The 22,870-nt window shown below is 39.3% G+C and overlaps 1 protein-coding gene and 1 non-coding gene across 2 annotated transcripts; one reads left to right on the forward strand and one right to left on the reverse strand.

The window, feature by feature from the left end:
• The first annotated feature begins 3,324 nt into the window (after positions 1–3,324).
• Positions 3,325–3,491, forward strand: LOC149610100 (U1 spliceosomal RNA). The gene has a single exon (XR_016376954.1). It is a non-coding gene; the product is annotated as a U1 spliceosomal RNA (small nuclear RNA).
• A 1,018-nt stretch (positions 3,492–4,509) lies between these two features.
• Positions 4,510–21,742, reverse strand: Nf1 (neurofibromin 1). Its single transcript, XM_089859850.1, has 42 exons — positions 21,532–21,742; positions 21,008–21,151; positions 20,829–20,936; positions 20,462–20,756; positions 17,633–17,776; positions 17,449–17,555; positions 17,047–17,112; positions 16,792–16,968; positions 16,394–16,729; positions 15,792–15,923; positions 15,332–15,709; positions 14,639–14,825; positions 14,344–14,575; positions 14,185–14,283; positions 14,004–14,111; positions 13,759–13,930; positions 13,076–13,215; positions 12,281–13,001; positions 11,714–11,970; positions 11,548–11,640; positions 11,345–11,475; positions 11,085–11,259; positions 10,774–11,016; positions 10,543–10,710; positions 10,326–10,464; positions 10,115–10,252; positions 9,766–10,032; positions 9,565–9,702; positions 9,122–9,486; positions 8,954–9,056; positions 8,670–8,876; positions 8,471–8,588; positions 8,242–8,394; positions 7,947–8,179; positions 7,614–7,871; positions 7,143–7,542; positions 6,719–7,080; positions 6,377–6,661; positions 6,191–6,291; positions 5,260–5,399; positions 4,835–5,194; positions 4,510–4,773 (listed from the first exon to the last, which is right to left on the reverse strand). The coding sequence occupies exons 1-42, from the start codon at positions 21,613–21,615 to the stop codon at positions 4,718–4,720; spliced, it is 8,520 nt and encodes a 2,839-aa protein (XP_089715976.1). The 5' UTR covers positions 21,616–21,742; the 3' UTR covers positions 4,510–4,717.
• Positions 21,743–22,870: the final 1,128 nt, after the last annotated feature.

Consider the following 22,870-nt stretch of genomic DNA (forward strand, 5'->3'; position numbering starts at 1 on the left):
AAGCTACTCATTTTTTTTTTAAGTTTTGAAACAAAGCGGGGCAAAAGTCGAACAAGTACTTCCACCATGGTTTTTTAGGCAGACGTGTATAGAGTGCTGTCAGTTGTGACGTCAGATCCAAGGTTAAACGTCATGAGGCGCTTCTGACAGCACTCTATAAAATATTGAGATGGATAGGTTTTTTTTAACAAGTCAAGGACATATCACTAGCGCGACTTAACTAATATACAAGAATAAACTCAACCGGTAACCATTAAAACAATGATAACCTAATAAATCTAGCAGTAAAATATGCGACGATGGCAATCCTAGTGGCTTTACATTTGGATATGACTCGCGTATTATTTGGGGATGAAATTAACGCTTAGATAATAAACCCTACTCACAATAGAGTGCTGTCAGAAGCGCCGGTGTGACGTCACCCATGCTGTTTTCCCATAAAGAAAAAACGGTAACTGTCATGGCCGCTCATTGCTAAAGGCAGACTCATGACGTTTAATCTTGGATCTGACCCCCTGCTGTTTCCATACTATTACCCCCTGCTGTTTCCATACTGTAACCCCCTGCTGGGACCCCTGCTGTGACCCTCTGCTGGGACCCTCTGCTGGGACCCCCTGCTGTTTCCATACTATTACCCCCTGCTGTTTCCATGTTATTACCCCCTGCTGGGACCCCCCGCTGTTTCCATACTGTTACCCCCTGCTGTGACCCCCTGCTGTTTCCATACTATTACCCCCTGCTGGGACACCCTGATGTTTCCATACTATTACCCCCTGCTGGGACCCCCTGCTGTTTCCATACTGTTACCCCCTGCTGTGATCCCCTGCTGTTTCCATACTGTTACCCCCTGCTGTGACCCCCTGTTGTTTATATACTGTTACCCCCTGCTGTTTCCCATACTCATACCCCCTGCCATTACCCCCTGCTGTTACTCCCTGCCGTGACCCCCTGCCGTTACCCCCTGCTGTTACTCCCTGCCGTGACCCCCTGCCGTTACCCCCTGCTGTGATCCCCTGCTGTTTCCATACTATTACCCCCTGCTGTGACCCCCTGCTGTTTATATACTGTTACCCCCTGCTGGGACCCCTGCGGTTTCCATACTATTACCTCCTGCTGGGACCCCCTGCTGTTTCCATACTATTACCCCCTGCTGTGACCCCTGCTGTTACCCCCTGCTGGGACCCCCTGCCGTTACCCCCTGCTGATACCCCCTGGTGATAACCCCTGCTGTTACCCCCTGGTGATACCCCCTGGTGATAACCCCTGCTGTTACCCCCTGGTGATACCCCCTGCTGTAACCCCCTGCTGTTTATATACTGTTACCCCCTGCTGTAACCCCCTGCTGTTTATATGCTGTTACCCCCTGCTGTTTCCATACTGTTACCCCCTACTGTGACCCCCTGCTGTTTATATACTGTTACCCCCTGCTGTTTCCATACTGTTACCCCCTACTGTGACCCCCTGCTGTTTCTATACTGTTACCCCCTGCTGTTTCCATACTATTACCTCCTGCTGGGACCCCCTGCTGTTTCCATACTATTACCTCCTGCTGGGACCCCCTGCTGTTTCCATACTATTACCCCCTGCTGGGACCCCTGCTGTTACCCCCTGCTGTTTCCATACTATTACCCCCTGCTGTGATCCCCTGCTGTTTCCATACTATTACCCCCTGCTGTGATCCCCTGCTGTTTCCATACTATTACCCCCTGCTGTTTATATACTGTTACCCCCTGCTGTTTCTATACCGGTACCCCCTGCAGTATGGAAACAGCAGGGGGTAACAGTATGGAAACAGCAGGGGGTCCCAGCAGGGGGTATTAGTATGGAAACAGCAGGGGTTAACAGCAGGGGGTCCCAGCAGGGGGTAATAGTATGAAAACCGCAGGGGGTAATAGTATGAAAACAGCAGGGGGTAATAGTATGGAAACAGCAGGGGGTAACAGTATGGAAACAGCAGGGGGTCCCAGCAGGGGGTAACAGTATGGAAACAGCAGGGGGTCCCAGCAGGGGGTAATAGTATGGAAACAGCAGGGGGTCCCAGCAGGGGGTAATAGTATGGAAACAGCAGGGTGTCACAGCAGGGGGTAACAGTATGGAAACAGCAGGGGGTCACAGCAGGGGGTAACAGTATGGAAACAGCAGGGGGTCCCAGCAGGGGGTAATAGTATGGAAACAGCAGGGGGTCCCAGCAGGGGGTAATAGTATGGAAACAGCAGGGTGTCACAGCAGGGGGTAACAGTATGGAAACAGCAGGGGGTCACAGCAGGGGGTAACAGTATGGAAACAGCAAGGTAGTTGACTTGTGACGTCACGACAGATGTTAATGTTAATAGGTAATGATTGGCCATTCAGTTAGGCCCAGCGTTCATTCATTTAGGCCTAGCGTTCATTCATTTATGCCTAGCAGTGCAGGAAAGGATGAAGAACTTCAAGTATCATTAGACATGTTGATTGATATTTAGTGGCAACTAAGACCATTAAACACAGTGTTTAATGGTCTTAGTTGGCAACTAGTCGCAAAATTGTAATAAGAAATAAAAGTTAACTGTTTTTGATTTTGATAGGCTACTTTTTCCTACAGTGAAAAATTCAAAATCAATTAGAACTTTCAGCTTCTTTACTTTTGTGACTTTACGCGCTTCTCATTCTCACCAATTTAGAAATTTTATAATGGGACCGGTTCAAACACTGATTAAACAGTGTCCAAATCCGACGAGAGTTCACGGTTGAGAACTTGAGAGGAAGCACCGCTCTCATAGAATTTTTTTTTTTCAAAGGCTAGTATAAGCAGACGGATAAGCAGACGCCGTTTAATTTTCTTAAAAATTCTCAGAGTTATGCCGCTGCCGGGTTAGCAAAAAATCGGTAGCAATTAGGTAAACTAGTATCACCGCATCAAACATGCAAAGGGGCGAATGCCTTAAAACCGTCACAAAACTGACTCTCAACTGTTCCTCTTGATCTCTAGGCGCAGTACTTTTTGGCTCAGTCAACGCTTAAACTACTTATGTTCAGACCAGTTTAGCGATACTTTACTCATTCTATAACGCTACTATTAATTCGTTTTTATTATCTATACAAATTTTTGGATTTCTGGGCATTGAATTTCATCAAATGTTTGCTTTCCACTAATTAAAATTAATAAGATAATAAATCTAAAATTAAAATTGACAGTTGTAGGTATAAGTAAATGTAAAACGTAATATATTAATTTTATAGACCTGTTTGAAACAATGTAATTATTCTTAATAATATAAAATTTATTATTGCGATTGATATAGTAGCAAGGTATGATATAAATTTGTTGAAGTTGCTCTTGTAATCATACTTACTTGATGACGACTGATTAAGCCTTGATCAATGAGGAGGCGGTCTGGAGAGAGACTTGACCACTGCACTCCGGTTGAGTTGACCTCCACCACGACCACAAAACGTGGTTGATGGGTCATGTAATTTTTGGTAGTGGGGATCTGCGTTCGCGCTAATCCCTTGGAACGAATATAACTCGAAAATTAATTACATTAACATTAAAAATTACGGGCAAGATATCCAAACGTTCGTTAGTGTCGTTGTCTAAACGGCAAGACAGTGCTCAATGGCGGATACTGTTCATGAAATAAGTTAAGTCTTAAACTCGTTTGCGATTCATTAGTCACTACCACCTGTCACTATGTGGTTTAATAGGTAGTGATGACGATATCAAAGTCTTTCTCGAACCAACATCCACAGATCGACGGATTAATAATAATATCATAAAGAGATGACACACTGTATCCTCTTAATACTTCACTTATATAACATGATTCCTCCCAGGCTCACCCTTTTTCTTTGCTCTTCTGCTCATTAAACATGGCACTGCGGGGGGGGGGGTGAATTCTTTAACTGTTTGGTACTAAATCAACCTACAAACATCTTAATGTGGGACAAAAATCCACACGAATGGCTAAAAGTGCGCCTCTTTTTAGGGTAGAAAGAAACTAAAAATAACAATTTTTTGGAAAAGGTGGCAATAAACAAGCTAATTAGGCATAATTTGGAAAGGTACCAATAATTAGGGGTAAAAACATATTCTATTTAGTAAAATTTTGGAAAAGGGGAAATTTATTCAGTTGATAAAACTTGATAATAACAAAAACAGGCGCGCATTTAGCCGCTCATAAATCCACAAGCGCGCCTTGGCAAATAATTAAGCGCCAATAGAATAATGATAGGGGGGAGGGGACAATTTATCGCGTATGTGATTCGGTTTAGTTACCTCGCTCCAAATGTAAAATGATGTTGGGAAGAATCATGTTACAATTACCCCGCTTTGTGGCACACTTCTCTCCTCTCTCGAAGAGAAGTATTATATATACTACTGGTAATATGGTATATGGGTGAAATAAACACAAACCATAGGTACATCAGTTAAAATGCCATATCCGTCACAGATTGGTTTGTCCCCAATAGGGGTTTACTCTTATCTTAAAACCCAAACCCGCTGCTTTCAATAGAACGAATGCTCTCTCGTTATATCTTTAAAAACATAGTTCTTTATTTCAACCTTAAAGACAAAGTCTGCGGAGTGTGAACAATTTTATCCAACTCCTTCCATAACGCGAGCGCACACGGATGTGGCGGAACTAACTTGTCAAAATTTTTAAAACATTTTCATAGATAAAAAGTAATTTTTTTTCTTTGCTGGAGAATATTCAATTCGTACTCTAACGAAAATACATTACCATACAACAGGTATATACGAATATACATAACATATACAATGTATGTACACGTCTAAAAACAATGTATAGAATTATATAATATACATTTAAATGGAAAGAAAAAAGCTAGAGACCATTTTTGCCATTCTTAGGGCCTTTATACTTAAAACTACGTTGTTTAGTCAACTGACTGGTTGAGCCGTGCCTCATACGAATGGAACTATCGGAAGCGGCGCTGTTGTAATCGGCGCACGCCTCTTTCTCCGTTGGGGAGCCTAGAGTCAGACTCGACATGGAAGAAGAAAGATTCATAGTGGAGGAGACGCTAAGGGTGCTAGGATACTGCGTTAATTCGTGCAATTCCCCTTCATCCGCTGGCAAACAAGTCTCCACCATCGCTTCCAGACAATTTACAAAAAGCTCGGCATTGTCTAGGTTCGTTTGACACTTGGAAAAAGGTCCCGCGAATCTCCATAAACCCCCAAAACCAAACGCTGCGGAGAATTTAATTAAAAAACTGCCAGAAATTCGAAATTAATCGGCAATCAAGTACAATTACTTTGCAAGCAATGAAGCTGTTGTTCTTTACTATCCTCGCAAGCGATCATATTATGTATAATACCCTGTACCGCGCTAAGAATGATTTGATCGTGACAAAGAGACAGAACATTGTTGATTTTAGCATCCAAAAGACTATGACTATAAAGTACAAAACCACGATATTAGCCTAAATATTTACGGTATACGACTACCAAAAATTAGCCATATGCCTGATCAGCGCACATGGGCATAGCGGCCAAAATTGGAACTATCATAAGGATGAGCTTAAAGTAGTGGCACTCTATGTTAACTCCCTATAGGGCATAATAAGTCAAACCCTCGGAGATGCCATTACTCCATTTTATACGAGCTTAGAGCGGAAAAACGTATTTTATAAATTTTACACCTGTAAAATCTTTTAAAAAACACTTGGAACTTGTATTTCTACTTACTTTCGAGGAAATACCACCGTTTTCTGAAGGTAAGAGTCTTTTCTTTATACATTTATTAGTAATAAAAACATTAAGGCGAGCTAAACCTTGGTCATGGCCATAATGTAGATTTGCACATAGAGGCTAATCACTAATCTGCTGTGTTTTACAAGACCAAGGCTTAGCTCGCCTTAAATGTTTTTATTACTAATAAATGTATAAAAAAAGACTCTTACCTTCAGAAAACGGTGGTATTTCCTCGAAAGTAAGTAGAAATACAAGTTCCAAGTGTTTTTTAAAAGATTTTACAGGTGTAAAATTTATAAAATACGTTTTTCCGCTCTAAGCTCGTATAAAATGGAGTAATGGCATCTCCGAGGGTTTGACTTATTATGCCCTATAGGGAGTTAACATAGAGTGCCACTACTTTAAGCTCATCCTTATGATAGTTCCAATTTTGGCCGCTATGCCCATGTGCGCTGATCAGGCATATGGCTAATTTGAGTTATATTTTCTTACATAACTGGAAAAACGCGGGGGAACACCACCGAAGCTTCGGATAAGTATTCGTACAAAATTCTCATCTCATTTTCATCGGTTGTATTTCTAACTAAAGTGGCCTACAAAACAAAACAAAACAGACACTGTAACTATTCCTAAAGAAAACCCTATGGGACTAAATAGGAAACGAGTTAAAAAACTTACCAGCACCGTTAGCACCAACGCTTGCGTAGGAAAATCTGTCAATACATCGGGATCAAGTAGAACATTCTCTTCATTCGAAACTGAAACTCGCGAACTTCTTTCAGTGTGTCTATGTTCAATATCTCCCGGATAATCTTCGTCTTTGCCATAACCCCCCGCTGCTTCCACACTTTTTTGAATTTTAGGAGTGGGCATGGAACTGCTACGTTGAGTTTTAAATAAGGGTCTAATATTCTGAGCATCAATATCGAGACTTTTCCACGATTTAGGATCTTTACTTTGGACCTGTTCCATCGAGAACGTTGATTATATAAAGCTTCAAATAAGAGATCTTTAAAGTACCTGTTGGACCTGAGTCTGTTTACCCTGCCTAGCCTGAGCTATGGCGTTTTGGTCAAGAAGATCCCACGATTTTTGTCGCCGATTTGTCGGGGAAGAGTTGTACAACACAACCGCCATGCTCTGAGGGTGAAACTGAGTCGGGTGTCCGCTAGTCGGGAAAGCGTGAGGAGAGGTTTGAGTCGAGGAAGACGGAGAAGGAAGAGGAGTTTGTCCCGGTGGAGTTTGATTACAGGGTGACATGACGGAGATCTGAGAGCTGATATTTGAGAACCCATTAGCCGAAGGAGAACCGGAAATGACTCTGGCTACACGATGTTTCAAATGACACCTGCTGCGAACTTCTTCGGAAACGGAGACCAAAGCTATGAAAATAAGAGTAATTAAATACACTATAAGCCTGACTTTAAAAATGACGGCAACATACCTGCTAAATACGCGATATTATCAGGGGTAACTTCAAACTTATCCCTTTTCTCGGGTTTAGCCACAATACCAAGAAGCATAATGAGAATGCGAGCGGTTCGAGAGACAGTGGTAGCGGTTGGATGTCTGAATCCTTTCAGTAGATGGCCAACCAAGGCGAAATGAAAATTTGACTTAAAACTCAAGCCCACAGAATGATCGAGTTGTTTAAAATGCCATTCCAAGGGCTCTCTCGTTGACATCATAATCTGTTCCAAGCTCTCGTTTTCAAAAGTTCCCAAGGACTCCAAAGTATGAAGATTTTGTTCTAAAAGGGCCAAACCAGACGCGTACAGACTCATTTCATCCAACTGAAGCGCGGAGATAGCGACCCAAAATAAAGCTCGATGGATTGGAGATTCCTTGAAACATTTTATTTTTGAGTTAACCCCTGAAACAAATAAATAAATAAATAAAGGGAGAAGTATCTTACGGGACGCAGTAGAGGATGTAGCCTCGTTAGTCCCATAATAATGGCGTCAATAAGCTGCAAGTCCTGGAATGACTCCAGGGCTTTGACGAGAATTCTCAGTAACTGCTTGACTTCTTGATCGGTAATAGTTTTACTGATACAGCCAAAAACAATCAACGCTCTAGGTTGTAAGGCTGGATTATATCGGAATGCGAAACTTCGTGATAAATCTGTCCATTGCTGAAGCCAGTCGCAATTTGGAATGTTTTTCATACAAGCCTGTTTTTACGAGAAATAACATTCTTTCAAAACTTCAGTCAGTCCGAAAAGCTTTTAGTACCCCCAGCTACAAACCTCCATTATCTCCAAGAGCGCGTCAGTTATAATCTCGAGAGACGCCAGGGGCATGCGTTCTTGGTCCGCGCTTGCGCATGTAAATGAACGATCTAAATGCCTATCACTGTGTCTATAGGCGGAACGAAAAGCGGTCACAGCCGCCGATTTCACTTTACTGATTCCAAATAACAAATAAAACTTTGGAAGCGAAAATTCGTCTAAACTGAGCCTTAAAACTCGTTGAGTTTCTCCTGTTAATAAATTTTCGTAGTTTTTAAACTAAGCAAAGATGGAAGAACTTAAACCTTTTTACCAAAATACAAACCGCTAAAGGAAGGTTTTGTACAAGTGCAGAGAGAATGAATTATATTTATCACAAGTCCGTGGATGGAGGCTCGTAGGGAAACTGGTCCAGTATGGACCAAGAGCGTAACAATGTGAAACAAATAAGGGAGATGGCTGGCAACTAAACGTTATTATAAGTCATCAACAATTTAATTTAATTCAACCGAACACGAACCAATTTTTTCAAGGGAATTTACCATCTAAGCAATTGTTGAAAGACAACATGAGCAAATATCTAGCTAAAATGGCTATATCATCCCACATGAGATGTTGTTCCAGAGTCGGAGTCGGAGACGTGCAAGTTTTTTCCATTACCTAATTGTTTCAAGTTTAAGTTTCATCCATATTTATACAGACTTTATGTATGTCAGTAAAAACAGGATTAGCGCAACTTACTCTGCAAAGACGGCTTATAACTTTCATGGCTACCAACTGAACATTAGAAGAAGCCAAAGCTACGGCGGTATCAGCCATAATCTCAGCTTGAGTCGAACCCAAACCACCCGTAACGCTTCTCTTAATAAAACTATCCAAAACCATATCTAAAAGATCAGAAACTTGGCCTATATTTCCCCAAATCTTGGCTTGAATAGACGGATACATCTAAAAGATGGGTATGTCGAAATGATTTAACATATCATAAACAGCGATGACTTAACTTCGACAAACGCAACGCGTACCTCAACTTCCTCAATTGTTAAAGTGATTAATTTATCTAGGATGGTCGCCACTCTCTGTCTCTTATTGTCATCAGTATGCTTACAAAATCTTTGGTGAAAGAAACTGGTCATTATTGTCAAAAAAATTAAGTAACAAAAGTAAGGCGAGTTTCAAAATTCCGAACTCACTTTGTTAAATTGGGAAGCCAAGGTGTCATGTACTCTAGACACAAGTGCTTCAACTCGATACTGGAGGCTCGAAAACCTTGAATGCATTCTTCCAGGAACTCCAAGGTTAAATGAGAAGCGTTTTGAGCCAATTTTTCGCTAATTTGTTTGATAAATATCGTATTGTTCGATGGAATGCACAGTCCAGCTGTTTCTAAGAGTTGCCCCTGAATTTTTAAATCAAAAGTGCCAGTCAGGGCGCATAATAAATTATAAGCGGCCGTTCTCAAGTTGGGGTCCGAGCTTCCCAAATTCAATAAAGCCATGTTTAATAAAGTTCCCGGAACATCTTTGGGTCTAATTTTCGTGTGAACGGTAACGGAATCCTTTTCAAAGTTTAATTTAGAGTCAGTTATTCGAGACACGGCTTTCTAGGCCTAGAATTTGAAGACAATTAAACTTACCGGCTGAGAGAGCTCCCATCTAGTTCTAATATGAATGATAGCTTGAACGATGCTATCGCAATCATTATGAATGAAAGACAAAGGTCCGCTTTCATTGGCAATGGTTAGAGTAAACTGATTGTCATCTACGAGGCAAACCTAATAAACCGAAATAAAGTAGGTACGTTAGCGGAGAATCAGAAAGGTATCCAGAAAATTTACCTCCTCAATTTCTGAAGCGTAGTAAACGTCATTTAAAAGAACAGAATGACTCAAAACTTTGGTTTTTTCAGCTGAAGTGACTTGAATGGCGGATGGTCCAACTTTAATGGCTACTTTGGTATCTTTATGAGAAAGTTTAAGGGCGTTGTTGAACACTTTGAGATCTTCGTCTAGACTGAGTGTGGCACCCGGTAACCTCTGTTGTTCTATATCAATAAAATCGGACAGTCTTTGGGGTGTATCAATGAAGACGAGTTTCCGGTTTCCCTTTTAAAAGTCGCGATAATAAAATTTATAAAGCATTTCCTCCCATTACACATGAAAGCGAGAAAAATAACTCATTAAGTACCTTTAGAGGGGCCAAAACCCTATCATGATATTTGGTATATTCTCGAACCCACGAATTACAGTTGTAAATATAAGCAGCCTGAATCTTTTCATAGGCAATTTCAGGTAACACCACAAACCATTTCTGAAGATACTCAGTCTATAAAAGCATAAACGAGTAAATACCACGTCAAGATACGCAAAAAGACATCCTAGATTATAAACACACGCACCCTGAATCTATTCTCGGCGCAAGTATGCGTGAAATCCACCACCAGTTCAAATGGTTTGTGGCAGAAAGGCTTCAGCGTCAGAATAACGTGATAGATGAGCAGATCTCCGTTGGTTTCTCCGATTCTGTCGCAAACAAAACTTAATATAGATGAAAAAGTTTGCTTACTTAACAATAACTGTCAGTCAATTGTTAAGGATCAAAATCTACTTCCTTACTTCCATCTTCTAGCCACGTAATAGAAGACTGGATGACCCGCTTTAGAAGTACCCGCTTGATAAAAAATATTTAACGATTTGATTGATTTAAACTCGTCCTTTTCGTGCATATTGTGCTTGGACATTATTTCTTCAAATTTTGTGCTTGTCATGTCAATGCTGCTCCATCTAAGTTAAACAATCATTCAATGTTTAGTAATTAAATTTGATTAGACCGTTGCGTCATCTTACTGAGAATCGACTGGTTTATGTTCCGGTGGTCCTAAATAGGCTAAAAGAGTAGCCATCTTGTCAAAAGGACGTCTTCCAACGGCTTTATGGTCCCTGGAACTCGACAGATAGTCACCAATTTTTTCTTGATGATTCCAAAGTAGGCGATGTAAAGCGTTAACGTTAGCGTCACTGATGAAAGACATGTTGTGACTAGATTGGTGATCCGTGTTCTCGCAGTCAGTGGCTATCTGCATCACCCACCTAAGGATTTAAAGTAACATTAATATTAGGGTTGATGACGTGTCGTTATTGCGAGGGATAAAACGCACTTTCGCCCAGAATCAAAATGAGCTCTAAGAAAATCGTTAAAAGAGAGCATGTGCTGTTCTTTGCTAAATTCCACGTGATTGGCAATGTTCTGTAAAATTTTGGACATGAGCATCAGCCCACGTTTTATCTTGGCTGGGGGTTGACGGTCGACTATGCCCATTTCGTAAGGGGAAACTTAAACGATAAAGAACATCGGTGTTCCTCTGTTAGAGAGATAATTAACGAGTAAATTAGTAATCCTCCGTGACTAATTAGTTACCAATTGAGGGATTGATAAATCTTAAAAATATGACTGTTCCAACAGCGCTAATATTATGGGGACAATTGGGAAATCTTTTGTTCAGTACTTGGTACAAACAATGACACATACTGCGTAACTGAGAGGGAAATCTGCGTGACAAAAATATAATATTCCCATTAATTATAATGGATTTTCATTTGGTTAAATTAAATCACGATTACTTGTCTGTGGAGTTAACGATAGAGTGAAACACGCGTTGGGTTAAGGAAAGTAAATTCTTTCTATCCTCTTCTACATCCTCTCCTTCATCCAATCTTCATTAAAGTCGATATAATTTTAATTTAGTTTATAATGTACAGTTATAGCGAATGATTAAATAGGACCAACCTAGCAGGGTCAACTTCGTAACTAAAATTTGGCTGGTCCAAAAGGGGTCTGATGTGCGGTTCTAATAAGTTTCGAATATACGTCATCCCATACATTTTGAAACAAAATGCCATAATTTTGCTTCCCAAACTATTTCCTCGAAATAGAGTTTGCATGCAATCGGAAACTTCAACTTCTTTATAAAACATATTCCATAACAACGGGGATAGAAGATGCTTAGCGTCAAATAGAGAGACTAAAACTTTGGCTAATTCATCCTAGATGATAGATAGATAGATAACCAAATTAAAATTAGATTAATTTCGTTCATTTCTTTGCGAATTAGCCTTATTCCTGATCAGCGCCACCTACCCATAGCGGCGACTTTGAGAACTACTGTAAGCGGCAAGCCAATCAGATGCCGCTAAAATCTGGTGACGTCACTGACTGGCACTCTCGGGTCTTACCAAAAATGACGTCACCAGATTTTAGCGACATCTGATTGGCTTGCCGCTTACAGTAGTTCTCAAAGTCACCGCTATGGGTAGATGGCGCTGATCAGGAATAAGCTACGCTAATTATTCTAACCATTTGAGGCGTCATGACTACATTGGCGAGCGCCATGGCAATTGGGAGTTCTCCCTTATCCCCAATCATGGTGACCAACTGCACCAACTGTTCGTACCTATCGACTAAAACAGTCTCGGCTAACATATCAAATTCGGTACCCTGTTGTAATATCCTAGTCAAAACTTCCATGAATGCCGCTCTCGTTTGTAAGTCTTTATGGTAACCCAAACCGATGGAATGCAACAAACCACTGTCAATATTGGCACTCAACAAATTAGACATAGCTTGAATAGTGCACGTTCTTAATTCGCTAAGCTTAGTGGAATGAATTCGATGACGCGACGCTTCTTTATCTTCCGGAGCTTCGCTACATTCGTTCAGCAGATTCATGAACAAGGAAAAATATTTCAGGAACATTTGGGATTTGGCTTCCATCAGATCCCCTCTATCGCTTTCTTCCGGTTGTAAGGGTAAACCCCTTAAGAGAGCGGCGACGGCTTGCATACACGACTGATCTAAATCCCTCGTAAGTGACGTGATATCACCCGAACCTGGTGGAGCAATTTGGTGACTGTTTCCCATAACCCAATCAGTCAAATACTCCGTCATTTTGTTTCGGAATTTCATTTCTTGTCTGAAAGCCAAATCATCCCGACGAGCCATCATGGCTTCGACCAATTGGCAGAGTTTGGTTTTGATTTGAATGGCGTGAACTGTCGTGTCCAAATGCCTCACGTATCTAAGTTTAAAATTATATAAGCGCTTTACAGCTACGTTTCTTTCGAGTCATTTAATTAAAGTTTGACGCGTTACCTAACAATGGCCAGCATCATTCCTTCGATACTCGTTATACCAAAATGTTCCGACATATGATCAACTTTATTTTCTAAGACACTTTTCATGATAAAAATAATATGCTCAATGAATTGAGTATTCACTTCCGCTACTATAACCTAAAACGTATTATTAAAATTTTTATTACAATTGGCCTTATTCCTGATCAACGCCACCGAGGCGTAGCGGCGACTTTTGGAACTATAATAATACGGTAGCCAATTACAGGTGGCGGTGGAGTCGATGGACTCTGATGGAGATCTGTTATTTTCTATGTTTTGTTGATCTTTCTGAATCACGTGAATAGCCAAGGCTTAACAAGCGATATGGTTTCAAAAGTATTAAAAGTTGATTTTACCTTTCTTATTCTGTCTAATATTATGAAATAAGACTTTCGGAGTAAGTTTTCATTCGATTTTGGTCTATTTGGAGATTATTAGGTTAATAATAATTAGTTAAAACGTGTTTTTTGAAGTTGAAGCGGTATTAATCAAAACATAGAAAATAACAGATCTCCATCAGAGTACATCGACTCCAGCGCCACCTGTAATTGGCTACCGTATTATTATAGTTCCAAAAGTCGCCGCTACGCCTCGGTGGCGTTGATCAGGAATAAGGCCAATTAGCAAGCTTTAAAATTAAATTAGTATTTTCGGACATACTTGTCCTTGTCCATCAAAGAATTTTTCAACTATAACTTTTATTTGATCAAACAAAATGTGGTATAAAGTTGGACTCATTTCGTGAGCTACCAACTCCTTAACGTGCTTTTGGACGTGGGTTCCAAATTTTTCGTTACTGCACACTAATAACCTCAAGAGCTGACCAACAAATCTATAAACAAACGTTTGAAATTAATTAGAAATGGTTGAAATAATAGCGGGTTAAATTAAAATTTCCCACTTACTGAGTAACGGGGCAATACTGCATATCAGGGGTTGCGCATAACATACTGCCTTTTCTGGCATCCAAGCCAAAATTAGTGCATGGTACATTATACATGTACATAGATGATCTGAAATGATTAAAATGAAATTATTATTATTATAAAAATCACTGAGGAAGTGTCAAGTTCTTAATATAGCTACCTGGGTCTAGTTGGACTCTTTCTCTGCAAACAAACTCCACCCAGAGCCACGAGAAATCCCGTATTATTAGCCCATTCATTAAGCTGGTCCTGATTCCAAACCAATTTAAGGAAAGATAGGATTAAACTTAACAAAAGGATTCTTAGAATCAAAACTCTCACTTCAAGTTCGTGTTCGGAATTTTGATGAGAGGCTCTCCGTTTCCCTATAGTTCTATGGAATCCTTCGCTAATTTGACCATCTTCCACCTTGGTTTTAGGATAACTGACCAATAATTTCGTCACGTACTCCCAGTTAAGGAAAGTATCTTCCCAGGCCTGCGAACATCCTTGAGTGCAATGTTCGATCTTGCGTAAGAGAGCCATTATCCTTTTTTGAAGGGCAGCGCGACCTTTAAAGAAACTCAATCAGAATCACTATTAATAGCTAAAAATACCCTTATAATTAAACTAACCAGTTGTCAAAACGGTACTAGCGGCTGCCAATTCCTGATAAACGTGGTAGTTTGGTAATAAATAAGTTACGGACAAATCATCTTGGCCACATCGAATATCAGCTTCTTCGCATAATAAAGCGAAGCAAGACATTGCAACCAAAACCGCGTCAATATCCACACTCCAAAGATACATAAAGAACACCACCTAAAACAATCCCCATTAAAAATGAATGCAAATTCTAAAACGGACCCGCGAGTACTATAAATAATATTAGAAGTATATAATACTTCTCTTCGAGAGAAGTGTACCACAAAGCGGGGTGAGTGTAACGTCACTCTTCCCAACATCGGAACACTTAGAGCAAGGTTACTAAACCGAATCACATACACGATAAATAGTTCCCTCATCATTACTCTATTAGCGTTTAAATATTTGGCAAGACGCATGCATGCGCTTGTGGATTGTTGTCCCACGTCAAGACAATCAAGGTTTGTGGGATGATTGCTGGGGATTTAGTGCTAAACAACTATAGAATTCACCTTACGGTGCAATGCCCATTTGTAATTTGATGAGCGGGAAAGCAAACTAAAAGGGATCCCTCGCCTGGGAAGAATGACGTTACATAACTAAAGCATTAAGAGGATACAGAGTGTCATCCTTCCTCTATTATCCCCTTCTGATAATATATTAAATAAATAAAATATAACTACCTCTAGTTTAATATGAGCTTGTTTTGAGATGGCCACGTGGCTTCCATTATTGGCATATTCCTTGTTCCTCAAGAGAAACGTATTTCTGCATTTCAGAATCTCCCTAAGCCATCTCATAATCTCGGTATAATTGGCAATTTGATGTTGAATCAGTTTTTGAGAGATTGAAAATAAAACTTGGGAACTAACGTCCCAAAAAGTATTTATAGGCGACTCTGGATTCCACATTTCAATATTATCCGGTTGGTGCAAGACTAGAAGAGCTTCCATGGCTTCCTGAGCCACATCGGGCATCGAAGGTTGATGAACGAGTGATACCAAACCGTTAATAAGTTCTTGAGTGCTACTTTGTATCTCGTGACCCGCTTTCCCTTGATTCTAAATATCAAAAACATTTACCAGCATTAATCTAATTACAACTAAAGAAAGACGCTAACTATAAAAATTAATTAGTAATCACATTTAAGAGTAGCATAGGATCGGCGTGAATCAACCTAACCATCCATAATAACAAGTTTTTAAAACTAAGCGAATCCTCGGAAGATTTCTCTTTAAACTTGAGTGTGCTAACCTTCTCTTTCAACGTCAAACTCTAAAAGAAAATCATGCACCAAAAACAATGAAATTTCTCATGTTTTTATTTGCAATTGAAACTATAATATTCGCCTAATTAGCGGTCTTATTCCTGATCAGCGCCACCTACCCATAGCGGCGACTTTGAGAACTACTGTAAGCGGCAAGCCAATCAGATGTCGCTAAAATCTGGTGACGTCACTGACTGGCACTCTCGGGTCTTACCAAAAATTACGTCACCAGATTTTAGCGACATCTGATTGGCTTGCCGCTTACAGTAGTTCTTAAAGTCACCGCTATGGGTAGATGGCGCTGATCAGGAATAAGGCTAATTATTTTTTTTTTTTTTTACAAACCTGACACAACTAATCCGATACAAGAAGCAAAAACAATTGGACAAAAAAAAATAGCCTTACAACAACGAACGTTTAACATAGTTCGATCAATATCTCTTTATGAAGAATTTGGAAGCCATTCATTCCAACTTACTTGAATTACTTTCATGGGAGGATGATTCATGAGTCCTTGTGTTGTTTTATTCAGAGTATCAGTGAACATTAACCTCAATTCTGGCGCCTTGTTATAGACAATGTCAATCTGTGGCCACCAAGCCAGGCGAGGTTGCGTTATTATGCGGTAAAGCGAGTTGACCAGAACAAAATGGTAAATGGAAGGAGAATTGGGATTCAAGCAGACTTTAAGAGCTTCGTTATTATGCGGAGTGATACGAAAAAATGAGACGAAACAATCATTCATTAAGTCCACGTCTTGCGAACTGCTTGATTGAATTCTCGAGAATGGTTTATTGGGGTTAAAAAGAAGACCCTAAGATCAAATTTAATAAGTCACAAATGCTTTTGAAACTTCGGGAAAATGTTCATCTATACCTTGAGATCATTCATTACTAATTGGACTAGAACAAATACAACATTGTTGCTGTCAAGAATGTTTATGTAGGTGGAAGCCTTGCAGAGCTTAACACCAGTCACCGCGGCAGCGTCAGTCAATTGTCTACTGGTTCCATGAGACACCAGAGCTTTTCGAACGCAATCTATGAATTGCCTCTGAAAACGTTTAACCTCCCCAGTTAATACAAATTAATTAACATAAGTAATCCTTTAATTTTAAGGATTAAGAAGAACCTTTCTAAAATGTCTCGGAGAACAAGGGGCTCCAGCATCAGCATTGACAATCTCTTCCAAAATTTTCTTCAAGACAAAATCGGAAGATGAGATTGACTCAAGAATGAAATACAGGGTTCGTACGAAATTTTTACATTGAAAATCCCTGACTTTTCCAGGTTTTTCCCTGACCAAATTTTGGCAATATCCCTGACAATTTTAAGGTGCCCACTTCATCACACCTGTCTCATATTTAGCATTTCTTGAAGCATGGTTTGATATACCAAACGAAATCCCTGACATATCCCTGACGTTTTAGGAAAAACGTTTAAATCCCTGACTTTTTCCCCTAATTTTCATATCCCTGACTTATCCAGGTTATCCAGGTTCCGTACGAACCCTGAAATAATATTCTAAACTTACAGGGCAAAGAACAAGAAGTAAAATTTGAAGAGGCCATGTACAGGCCTTACGTTTGTTATTATTTTCAGCAAAATTGTCAAGGAGGTCAAATAAACGATCGCAACATTCTATTTTTAAAATTTAAATTAGTTACGTAGATAATAATGAGTTACAACGTTCTTTAAATAGTGATAATGAAATTAACCAGCGAGTTCTTCATTTGGTTTCTTTTGTAATTCCGTAAATTCATGGGGGTAAGTGTCCATCCAATTCCAAATGGCTTTTTCCAAGCTATTCATCAAAACTAAGTGCGAATTTTTCCTCAAACATCGAAACTTGGAATTTATTTCTAAGTATGTAAAATATGATCCCATTTGAGACATTCCCTAATTATATATGTCCTAAATCAGGGTCCAAATTAAAAAAACCCAGCCCAAAAAAAAACCACACGGGTTTTATTGTGTTTTTCCCATCATAAAAAACCCGTTTAATAAAAGTCTAGAGGTGTGCGGGTAGTGATTTGTCAATTTCGAATAGGGTTAATTTGGGTGACCAAAAATATTGTTTTCGGGTATCAGGGCGGGTACCCGAATTTTTGTCGGGTATTCGGGTAATTAGGATTGGTTGTCGGGCAATAGTCCGGTATTAAAATTAAGTTAGGACGAATAGTTATTGGGGTGGGTACCCAAACGTTTTCGGGTAATTAGGCTTAGCCGAAATATGGTTGTAGGGTATCGGCGCGGGTACCCGAATTTTTGTCGGGTATTTGGGTAAAGAGGCTTAGCCGAAATATGGTTGTAGGGTATCGGCGCGGGTACCCGAATTTTTGTCGGGTATTTGGGTAAAGAGGCTTAGTCGAAAAATGGTTGTCGGGTAACAGTCCGGTATTAAAAGTTAGGACGAATAGTTATTGGGGTGGGTACCCAAACGTTTTCGGGTAATTAGGCTTAGCCGAAATATGGTTGTAGGGTATCAGCGCGGGTACCCGAATTTTTGTCGAAAAATGGTTGTCGGGTAACAGTCCGGTATTAAAAGTTAGGACGAATAGTTATTGGGGTGGGTACCCAAACGTTTTCGGGTAATTAGGCTTAGCCGAAATATGGTTGTAGGGTATCAGCGCGGGTACCCGAATTTTTGTCGAAAAATGGTTGTCGGGTAACAGTCCGGTATTAAAAGTTAGGACGAATAGTTATTGGGGTGGGTACCCAAACGTTTTCAGGTAATTAGGCTTAGCCGAAATATGGTTGTAGGGTATCAGCGCGGGTACCCGAATTTTTGTCGAAAAATGGTTGTCGGGTAACAGTCCGGTATTAAAAGTTAGGACGAATAGTTATTGGGGTGGGTACCCAAACGTTTTCAGGTAATTAGGCTTAGCCGAAATATGGTTGTAGGGTATCAGCGCGGGTACCCGAATTTTTGTCGAAAAATGGTTGTCGGGTAACAGTCCGGTATTAAAAGTTAGGACTAATAGTTATTGGGGTGGGTACCCAAACTATTGTTGTCGGGTACTTGGGTAATTAGGCTTAGCCAAAAAATGGTTGTCGGGTAACAGTTCGGTATTAAAAGTTAGGACGAATGGTTATTGGGGTAATTTTACGGGTAATTAGGCTAGGCGAAAAATGGTTGTCGGGTAATTAGGCTTAGCCGAAAAATGGTTGTCGGGTAATTAGGCTTAGCCGAAAAATGGTTGTCGGGTAATTAGGCTTAGCCGAAAAATGGTTGTCGGGTAATTAGGCTTAGCTGAAAAATGGTTGTCGGGTAATTAGGCTTAGCTGAAAAATGGTTGTTGGGTATTGGGGTGGGTACCCAAAATGTTTCGGGTAATTAGGGTTAATAAATAGATACTTCCTTCAAAAATTCCCTTCAGTACACTATTTTCACAGTGTTATCTCAATCCTAGGTTCCTCAATGTATGGTCTTTCTTAATGTCTTTCTTTTTAATGCTTTCTCTAACTTTTGGTTCTGCTTTCTCCTTCTTAACTCTTAGTCTTATTTCAACACAGAATACTGACAATGGGATGATATAGGTGTGTCGTGCTGCGTGCAGTGATTCTAGTCTGTCTCAGAAAGAAACTACCACAGAACATTTTCCAGGGTTCGTACAAAATTTTTGGAATGAAATTCCCTGACTTTTCCAGGTTTTCCCTGACTAAATTCCACAAATTTCCCTGACCTTTTGCAATAACGTACATGGCGAAAATATATGAAAATCAATCTAAAACCACTCGAACCATTTTTGAACGAGTTGTTATTGTTATAAAAATAAGTCGACTATTTGGTTTAAATTTAACTTTAACCAGAGCGAGCGAAGCGAGCTCCGCGAATTTGGAGCAACTCGGGTCAAATCTCAGACAACACATTCTCTGGTCACCCTGATACTGTTATCCAGACTTTCCCTCTAATATATTTTTCCCTGACCTTTGAAGTCCATTTTCAATTTCCCTGACTTTTCCCTGACCTTTTAGGCCTATTTTCAATTTCCCTGACTTTTCCAGGATTTCCAGGTAGTGTACGAACCCTGTTTACCTTATGGGAACTAAATTTCACTTTGAAAAAGTGTTTCAGGGCATTTCATCATTCTGGACAGTGGGTGGTCACCCTTTCACCTCTGGTTCCTATTTTTTGAAACCACAATAACCCGATAACCTGTTTCAGCTTGACAAGGGTAATGGGGGGGGGGGGGAGGTTAGTATTTTTACTTGGAAAAGTGACTCATTTTCGGGTATGGGGCGGGTACTTTTTGGGTATTGGGTATGTGCACACCCCTAAATAAAACCCATCACTAAGATCTTCAATTTTGATGAATTAGAATGCTAGAATAATTTTATTTAAAGGTAGTTTAAGATATTTGTCGCTTCAACTTCAAAAGTTTTATTTATATTATAATATTTATTATTTTTCAAGAAACATTTTAAGACTTTATAAGGTGTTATTTTTGAATGACAATTTCTACCAAAGATAAAAAACCCAAACCCAATAAAACCCGGTGGGCTGGTTTTTTTTTAACCCTGTCCTAAATAGCATTAATTAATACCATTTAACAGTTTTATTAAGCGGCCAACATCGACACTAATATGTTGTATAAGCTCAATATCTATAAAATCTGGATTTTCTTCACTGGTATTTGAAAGCTCTTGTAACCGGGCAGATATTCTACTAAAGACCGCGTTAAAGTTGTTCAAGCTTAAAGCAAACAGCACTTTGGAAGCCAACGTTTTTAGTTGCGCAACCATGGGGTTTTCATTTGGTAGCTCAATGAATTGACACAAGGCTCTTAAAAGAGCTTTTACATTCATGGCTTCATCGTATCGGGTTGGTTCTTTAGGTTGCTAATTATAGAAACAAAATTGAACATTTTGAATCTTTAATTTCCTTTAACTGACACTGAGATTTTTACACACCCCATTAAGACATTTTTCAAGCGTGTCTAAAACAATTAATTGAGATTCGCAGAAATTTCTTTCAAATTCTGGTTGAATTTGGCCGTGATTCCTCTGTGGGAATGCTTTCTTTATTAAGAAATTCAAAGCTTGCTGAATCCAAACTTTGGGAAATAATTTATAGGAATTGTACAGCTTACCATTTCATTGACGGAATGAAGAATTCTCGTCAAACTAGCAATCACCAAGGAAAATTTGTACTTGCTTATGTTTATGAGGCATTCTTTATTTTGTTCAACATTAATCCTAGAGTGGGTTGTTTGTGGTCCACTTCGACATGGTAACTAAAAGAAAGAACGTTTAAATACGTTACGTAAGTTTAAAGTCTTTTAATTTAAATCTATTTTAAACTAAATTAATTTTCTAATGTCTTAGAATCTAAACCACAAACAACCATATTTATAGAGATTCTAAATTTCTAAGTCAGTGATGAGAAAAGCTTTTATGAGTAAGGAAATTTAATAATAATACCTAGTTTCTCGATGGCGTTAATATTATTTATTTGGTGTTAACAGTTTTAATAAAATTAACGTAGAAATAAATGTTAGGCCTACCTGTCAAAGAAAATGAAATAGGCCTAAAATGCCGCCCATTTTCCTTCAAAGCCATTGAAGCAAATGCCAAGTTTTCGGTAAAACAAAGGCTTAACTAAAAACTTATTTACCTGTTCCTCAAATCTCGTAATTAGTGAAGATACCCATTCTACAGGTTTCGTAGTTGCCATTGATACGCCGTTTTCCAAAATCATCAAAAGATAAATATTAAATAGTGGTAAGTCATTACTAAACAAATATCTGTATTTTCACATCGGACAGCGTTTACAATTCCACAGTTTTTTTTTAACACCAAGTTTCCGAGACCGAGTTTCTAACGAATTAAATTTTGTCGTTATGGGAGTTGGTCAAACGAGATGATGTCGTAATGGAAAAGCCGCTGAAATTGGTCGAAAGGTGCTTATACGGAATGAAGCACTGTTCCTTATATTACCAACGGCCTATAGGTCATATTAGGTCCATACCGTTTTTTTTTTCATTGGCATTTTACATGGAGTAATTTTATGGGAGTGAGAATGAAACTTTCCTTAAAGTGCACCTAAGTATTGCTCCATGGTGGCACAGCTTTAACAGTGGCATAGTTATTTTAAATGCAATGAGGTCATAAATTGTTCTAATATGAATATTTCTCGTCAAGTATAATAAATAAATTATTTTTGATGTGTATAATATGTTTTAAATGTGAAATAATTGTAAAATATGGGTTAATCAACTCTCTTTATTATAGTAGTATGACAATATATTTGTACAATTATTAAGATAAAAAGATCCACCTAAAACAGGGATGAAAATATAGGTTATATTATAATTAAATATATTTATTTAATTATTATAAAAAACCGCACGTCAAAAAATGGTGAAAATTACGCGATGAGAGTTTTCGATGCATAGATACAAAAAAAAAATGCAACTGAAAAGTAATTTTTAGAATTAGTAATCAAAACACCTTCGTGAGAGTTTCTCCATTTTTCAAAAGGATGCGGAGAGAGTAAAATCAAAATTATGTCGATGGATGGTGTGGTGAAGGAGATCGGAGAGAGAAAGAGACAGAGAGAGAAGAACCGACTAGTTATAAATGAAGGGGAAGTCAACTTTAAAGGGGCGCGACGGTGACAGAAGTTGACCTCCTCTTTCAGTGTGAACAAAGACGGATGAAACATGTAATTCAGTAACTCTTTTCAGAGAAGCCCACCTCAAGGTCAACGTGAGGCCGCATCATTCTTTCAATCATTTTGAGCAAAACCGCACGCGTCATTTGGTTAAATTAACAAACGAGGTCTAGACTAGAGTTAAGGAAGCGGAGGAAATGCCTTAACCTATTGCTTATTCAAATTAACCAATGCATGGGGGGGGGAAGATTCTACGTGTAGCGATACAAAGCAGCGCCCCTAATTCTTGCCTTAATAATCTTTTGGTCATACACCCTACCAACCAGAAGTATATTTAATT

The sequence above is a fragment of the Phalangium opilio genome, unplaced genomic scaffold (assembly GCF_054372755.1).
Source record: "Phalangium opilio isolate 3A_F unplaced genomic scaffold, DU_Popi_V2 ptg000344l_1, whole genome shotgun sequence".
NCBI classification, from domain to species: Eukaryota; Metazoa; Arthropoda; class Arachnida; order Opiliones; family Phalangiidae; genus Phalangium; species Phalangium opilio.

Excerpts from the sequence above, each read along its gene's own strand:
- Nf1 (XM_089859850.1), bottom strand. The coding sequence starts at position 21,615 with ATGATTTTGGAAAACGGCGTATCAATGGCAACTACGAAACCTGTAGAA. Across the intron at positions 17,556-17,632 it reads ACCAAATGAAGAACTCGCTG|AATGTTGCGATCGTTTATTT; the intron begins GTTAATTTCATT and ends TTTTAAAAATAG. Across the intron at positions 16,969-17,046 it reads CTCCGAGACATTTTAGAAAG|AGGCAATTCATAGATTGCGT; the intron begins GTTCTTCTTAAT and ends AAACGTTTTCAG.